This window comes from Octodon degus, unplaced genomic scaffold, assembly GCF_000260255.1.
Source record: "Octodon degus isolate 3935 unplaced genomic scaffold, OctDeg1.0 scaffold00101, whole genome shotgun sequence".
Taxonomy (NCBI): domain Eukaryota; kingdom Metazoa; phylum Chordata; class Mammalia; order Rodentia; family Octodontidae; genus Octodon; species Octodon degus.
The window spans coordinates 6,084,358-6,091,677 of record NW_004524677.1 but is presented as its reverse complement, the minus strand read 5'-3'; the positions used below and the strand labels follow the sequence as shown (position 1 = coordinate 6,091,677).

General features: G+C 38.6%; 1 protein-coding gene across 1 annotated transcript in view; it reads right to left on the bottom strand.

Moving 5' to 3' along the window:
• The window catches only part of Tmem131l (transmembrane 131 like), a 187,381-nt gene that overhangs the window by 100,793 nt on the left and 79,268 nt on the right, over positions 1–7,320 (bottom strand). Inside the window, exon 3 of the mRNA XM_023723669.1 lies at positions 3,076–3,144. Within this exon, the coding sequence (XP_023579437.1) occupies positions 3,076–3,144 (69 nt within the window). The remainder of the gene's footprint in view (positions 1–3,075; positions 3,145–7,320) is intronic.

Here is a 7,320-nt window from a genome sequence, read left to right as displayed (position 1 = left end):
ATATCATAGGGATATATGTGTGCCTATGTTTATAGCAGCACAATTTGTGATAGCCAAATCTTGGAAACAACCAAGATGCCCATCACCTGAGGAATGGATGAAAAAGATGTACTTTTATATAATGGATTATCACTCACCTATTAAGAATAATAAACTCAAAGCCTTTATATTTAAGTGGATGCCACTTGAAGATATACTCATAAGTGAAATAAACAGACACACATGTGTAAATATCGTAGTTTCCCTAGTATAACAACTCAAAAGAAGAAATACAAATAGAAAGGTATAATACAATTAAAAGGAAAGTAAGAACTTGAGGACTAGACAAGGGAGAGCAAGGAGAAGAACTAGGAAACATGACAGAGGCAAGCCATACAATTATATGTACAAGGTGGGCAAGGCAATGATCCTGAGAATCTTCAGAAGATTTTCTAATCTAGCAGTTAATTGGAAGGATTCTCACCCTGACTAACTATATATATTGACACCTGTGAACTAAACAACTGCACTGAAGATGGCAATTTGTAACAGTAGGTTCATGCTTGGAGTGCTTGTCATTCTGGTCTTCTGAATACGGGCTGCTTGTCATGACATGCCAGTTGCTGCCATGCTGTCTCTCAGGTAGATGATTATTTAAAAAGGAAGGGGGTGGTAAATGAAGGCAGGAGACAGGAAAAGGAGTGTTGTGGGACTGTCCTGCAACAATGATGTATATGGTTAGATTTCTGGACTTATGTGTAAACATATTCTTTATTCCTGTTTTTAAAATATATTTTAATTTTTAAATTTTTTTGGTCATATTCTGTAGGGACTTAAAGTTTAACATATGAATACTTTATGAAAAATACCTGTTTCATGTTATGCATAAGATGTTTGATATTCAGACAGATAGTGAGGTTAAGCTCAACAGTCTAGGTTATATGGCAATAACAATAAGCTTCTCTTTTGGAGGGTTAACCACCTAAGTTTGCAGACCAAAAATTTGAGAAAAAGGAAGGCCGCAAGGAAAGCCAACATTTTGGCCCTAGCCTTCCAAGGTCAATTAAGACTCAGGACATATCAGAACTTGTAGTGTAACATCATGTAACTCAGTTGTGTCCCAAATTTTCTGATCAAGGAGATTAAAGGGCCAAAGAGGAAAGTGACTGATGATGGAGAGTTTGCCTAAGGAGAGTCACAAGGAGAGAAAACATTCTCTCAGGCTTTCACAAAGAGCAAATTCGCCAAGCAATGGCCATGACTCATTCACACGGCTGATGAAGGATCTGCAATCTGAGGTACAGGGTCTCAGGATAAGGCCTGAAGGGATTTGACTGACCTTATGAGATCCAAAAGCTACAATTCTTGTTACATAGGTCTTGCTTTATCTTGGTCTTAACCATCCAGCAGAAAAGTATAAAAATGAAGTACAAGAAATAAAGCCATGTTATGTTGAGCTGTAGGGGATGACTCAGGTCAACAACTTCTGACATCACCAGTCAAGTGGAAGACCCAATACTATTATGGACTACCGGACTATTTTGGAATATTTTGCTGAGTTCACACATCTATAATACTTAAATGATAAAACTAAACAAAAAAGGGGGATATAGATGAATGTCCATTTTGTATCTGTGCATTCAAAATGGTTCGGATAGATATATAGCTACATTCTCTTAATTCAAGGAACAGAGGGATTTGTTCTAATAGTGTTTGTAAATACGGTATCATTTCTAAATCTTGTACAACAAACAACCACTAGGAAGGCAGTATGCAATGTGTTAATTATTTGAACTGTCTTACCAATTTGATTTGAAACTGTCTCATTGCTATTTCTCAATAAAATTATGGAAAAAATAAAAATTAAATAAAGGCCCACACACCTCACACAGCCAGCAAAATCCCTTCAGCACTTTACCTTTTCATCCTCATACAAAAATCTCGAAAACACAGTATGGCATTTCAAGTTGCAGATTCATTTCCCTCCACTACAGCTCACACCTCTGGGTGGCCAGGAGCTCCAGTGGATAAAGAGGAGCACAATGGAGACACGAGGACCCCACCCCAGGAGGCTCCTCAGCACCATGTTATTTCACTCATACAACTTTGTTTTGAACCCAAAATGTGCCAACTCCCCACCAGCAATAGAAACATATGTAGTAATTTTAAAAAAAAGAATTTAAAAAAGCTTGTCCTGGACAAATGGGCCAAGGCAGAAGCAGAGCTTGAACTCTTGAAACATCATTTCTCCTGTCTTTGAAAGTGCTAAGCTGGACTGCACTCAATGCTGCCACATTCTGCATCCAGGAAGCTTAACACTTGACAGTCACACTGTGCCACACACAGGACTCTCTAAACTGCCTCCTCCCCGCAACTTCCCATTCTTCGTTCTGTTTTCAAAATTCCAAGGTAGGCCCTCACCTGGCCCTCATACTCCATGTTCTTCTTTTCTAGTTCCTAATATTCAGTAATGCCAGGATTAAAGTTGTGGCGTCCCCTACTTCATTTCAGTTCTCAGTCTTAATCCTACAGTACTGGGCAACCCTGAGTCCTGAAGGAATAGCAAAAAAGGAAAACAAGCAGCACCTGAGTTTAGCTTCAGGAATTCAGAAACCATTAGCATTTAGAGTTTTCATTATCAAACAACCTGAGTTGTTTGCATTTCACAAAAATGAAGCATCAAACTGTCATCTAATTAAGTTACAATCACTATAAAATAGTAAGGGTATATTTATTAAGAACTAAAAAAGGGAGACTGGAGTTATAATTCAGTAGTAGAGTGCTTGCCTAGGGTGCACAGGGCCCTGGTTCAATTCTAGATACTGCTTCCCACTTAAAATTCAAGAAAGGTTTAAAACAACTCTTACATACTTCTCTTCCATGCATATAGTTCTTTTACTAACTCTTGCATTTAACATGCTGGTCTGGGATGAGGGCACATGCCTCTAACCCCAGCACTTAGGACCAGAGGCCAGCTTGAGCTACACAGGGAAACCTCATCTCAAAGAAAAATCCAAGGAGGGAAAAAAATATGCTGAAAGTATATAACATAAATAAAATGAGGATTTTTTTTAATTATAAAGAAAGGATACTTACTGTTTTCCAAAATCTAGAACTGATGGCTGAAAACGTAAGCCTTTTCCACTAAAACGTTTGTCTGAGAAACTAAAAAAAAAAAAAAAAGATTAATTTTTAATATTTAGGTGCTGAATTAAGGTAATATACTTAGGTCAGTGACTATCAATGTATGAGATATAATTTTACTCCCTTACAGGATGCATCTAAACTAGATTTTAAATAACACTGATTATTAGAAGTCTAGTACAATTCAAGAGTTGTAAAAATTTATGATACTCTTACAGATTCAGCAGACAGAAACAGTAATGAATTTAAGTTTTACATTTTATTTCTAAATGAAATCATATAACATGGCTATTTTTATAAACCACAAACCAATTTAAAAAAAAAAAAAAAAAGCATATACGTCAAGGAGGCTTAAGAGGAGACTTCAGCCTCTAGGTAGTATAATGCTACTTAGACTAAGGAAAGGCCAGTATGGTGTGGCCAGAAAGCTCCTGAAGGATGAAATCTTTATCAGTCTGTATTTAAAAAAAAAAAAAAAAGTCACATAAAATATCACACGACAAGTCACATTTTCACCAGTTGTCAATCATTATTATTTTTCTTCAGACTTAGCACAAATCATATCCAAAAAAAAAAAAAAAAAAAAAACAAAAAATAAAGACATGTAAAATAATAAAGACTTAAAAATATATAAACAAAAACATAAAGAGAGTCATGAACCATCACTATCAGCTGCCATATGCCATTTTAATATTCACAGAATACAAAAAAAGTTAACTGGAAAGGCTCATAAAAGTACCGTCCTTCATTTTCAAAGATTCAAACAAACTTTTAAGATAGGATCTTGCCACTTTCTCTTGCCACCAAGCAGCCCTCAACCAAGCTGATCCAGTCATGGCCAGCTGAGATACCGTGTGGGCCAACAAAAGCTTTGTGCCTTGTAGCAAGTCCCTGCCCAAGGTTCCAATAGACAGCAAAGAAGGGTTCCACAGTCACCTCAGTAGAATTTTAGCTGCCTCCTTCCATTCTCTTCTTTTCTACCTAAGCTCCTCCACCTTTGTCCTGAGAGTCCCTTCTGGTGACAGGCTCTCTCTGGGTCTACTCTATCCTGTCTCCAGCAGGAGCTGTGTTAATAGCAAAGGTGAACTCAGTCTCCATCTATGGGACTATCGCCCACCCCTCCACTCCACAGTATTCACTCGACTTGCTCAAGCCCCTAAATCCAGTACCAACGTCTCCATGTGCTCGCAGAGAAGGCTACTAACACACTCAGAAAAGATGCTTCACCTCCAGGAATGATGTGAAGACCCGCAGGAGGGCACAGACGTCTACTGGGTATACCCAGCATCAGATCAAGTTGGCCAGGGCTAAGTGCTCCCAAGGAAGAAGGAAAATAGGCCACTGTGCATACCAAAAATGATCTTCATGAAATAAGTCAAACTACTGTGTAAAGTCAGCAAAGTAATTACTGACAATGCTTTCTTGTCCTATGCACTGAAAAATGAAACTACCATCAGATTTTACATACAACTTCTAAATAGAGATGATGTCCAAAGAATTTTAGTCATTCACCCAAGGTCACAGAGCTCCTAAGAAGCACAGCCAAAGTTCCAACCCAGATCTGTCCAACCTGGAAACATAAACACTGTATCAAAGCTCAGGCATTGCATGACCTAACCAAGGAACCAATGTAGCCCAGCTTGCTGGGTGATGGCTTGAGCCACAGAGGCTGGGCAAATCTTGTTTCCAGGACCACATCTACTACTCTCCAGTCCTGAGTGGGTCAGCAGCTTCACATCTCTTACAGTCATTTTTATCAGTGAAGCTGAAATGACAACATATAGTTGTGGTGAGGATAACAATATTTTTGCACCATGCCTAGCATAGCTATGTGCAATAAATACCAGGTCATGTTACAAACAGGATGACACTCATCTAACAAGAGAAGTGATAAGGACAGATGGAGAAGCCAACTGAGCTCAGAGCTGGCCGCTAGATTTAGAAGCTATAAGTAGGATGGTCGCAATTGTTTCTAAACCAAAGAAATGGAACACAGCTGAGTCACCTCATGACTTGGAATAACAGATTTTTTATTTTAACGGGAAAACAATAAAACGAAATTTCAAGACAAGATACTAGGAGGGTAACAATGATTACTACTTTCCACATTAAAAATAACAGATTTTTAAATCCCACAATCAGTTTTTCTGTTTTGTTTTGTTTCAATGTATTTGGTTGTTACAGGGTCTCACTACACAGCTCGGACTTCTGGTGATCCTCCTGCTTTCACAGCCTCCCCAGCACTGGGATGACAGGCATGCGACACTACACCCGAACTCTGGCCAGCTCAGCTCGCCCTGGGGTCAGGGCTGTCATGGCATGGAGTACCAGGGATCAAACCACATTCTCTGCACTCACCTAAGCTTGCCTACGAAGGCACTGTAGTCTGCTGAGCTATCTTGTGGGCCCCAATCAGTAAGGTTTTGTTTTTTCTTCTTTTCTTTTTTGCTTTTTCTGAAAATGTTCATTAAAATGTATAGGAAAATTCTTTAGCATAAGTAAAAGTGCCCCTAATATAATATGTACCATGCTATAATCACAATTATTTACAATATTATTTTTAGAAAAAATGATATTTGAATTAAACACAAAGAAAACATCACATGTTACTCTTAATATTTCTGTTGATTCTTCACGTTCTGCAATTGAAAGACAGTTCCCCACGTTTAGTTTTCCTCTAATTCCAGGAAATTTGCTTTGCAATTTTTTTTTTGCCATTAAAAACTGTGATTCTCGGTGGGACCTTTTCAGCTTTGCCCGCTGGTTTTAGAACCAAATCCGAATTCTGTCTTCATCTAAATTTAATTTTTGAGCTAAGTCTTCTCTGCTATCAATGCCAGGATAGCAGTTTACTCTAAAGACATTTTCCAATACTTTAATCTGGTTTTGAGTCAACGCAGTTCTTGGTCTTCATCCTCCACCCACCATGCTGGGCAGACTCGGACGGCAGACACGCGTTACCACCCTTCCCTGAGGTGCTGCAGGGTCTGCCCAGGGTCCGTGCAGCTTCTGTGGTGGCACAATGAAAAACAGTCTTGTGATCCAGGCCTAAGATGCTCTCGATTGAAAAGGAGCACGGTGGTTGCCTTCCCTCGGTTGAGGCCCTTGCTGGAGGCTGGGAAACACTCTTCTTCCCCAGTCTGCAAGTTGTTTTATACCCAACAAAAATCAGTCACTAGGGGCTAAAGCAATACAATAGAAATAGCCTGAATCTAACTTCAAAGAAAACTATTTTTTACTCCAAATAGAAAAAAACAAAATCATGAAAAATAAAAATAAATCATGGCAATTGTGTTTTCCACTAATCACAAAACATGTTTTTTCTCACTGGTAGATTTCAGCTCACCTGACTTTACAATTTAGAAAATATATGAAGTTACAAGGACATTTAATCTTACTAAATTAGCTTTAAAAAGCAGTTTTAATAAACATTTAGATAGAGATGTTAATCCTAGACAATGCCTAGACACATATACCCTCTCAAATACCCGGCAAAGACTAAGAAGAATATGTGATGTTAAGATACATGAGGTGATCAAGAGTGTTTTAAGTTTTTAAATTTATTAAGGACACATTGCCATTCATCTCCCCAAACACTATCTCTTGCTGTGAACCTGTTCATCTTATTGTTCTTGCCACCTTCTGAAGTAGTTCTAAAAGTCGTCTTTTATATCTTTAAGAGATGTGATTTAAAAAAAAAATACAGTGAATGCTGCCGCTCAGTGCCAGGCAAGACTCATAAAAGCATCACAGGGTGTCCTCATCCACTTTATTCACTGGACATGGCATCATGTGACATCTACTTCTTCCTCAAAGTCAAAATGACCTTGAAAGAAAGTTAAATGTTTTCCATGGATTCAAAACAATATGGCAGCCACAACATTCAACTAAGGCACTCACAAAAAGAGTATTTCCAGGATGGGAAACATGTTGGTTTTCATCCATGGTTTCTGGATAATAACCTCCCCAAGGCAAGTCCCAGAAACAAGATTCTCAAAGGTGAGCAACATTAACTTTCTCTACCTTTCTGTCTTGAAGCTGATCATGAGGAACTTCTCTGACCTACCCTTGCCCAGAGTAGGTCATAAGACTCTCTATACTCCAGAGGGTCATTGCTGAGCCTGGAAGCAGTGCTACACAAGACCCAAAAAAACTCAACAGACAGGAGTACTGAGTTTCCCCACACAGTCTGTTGGC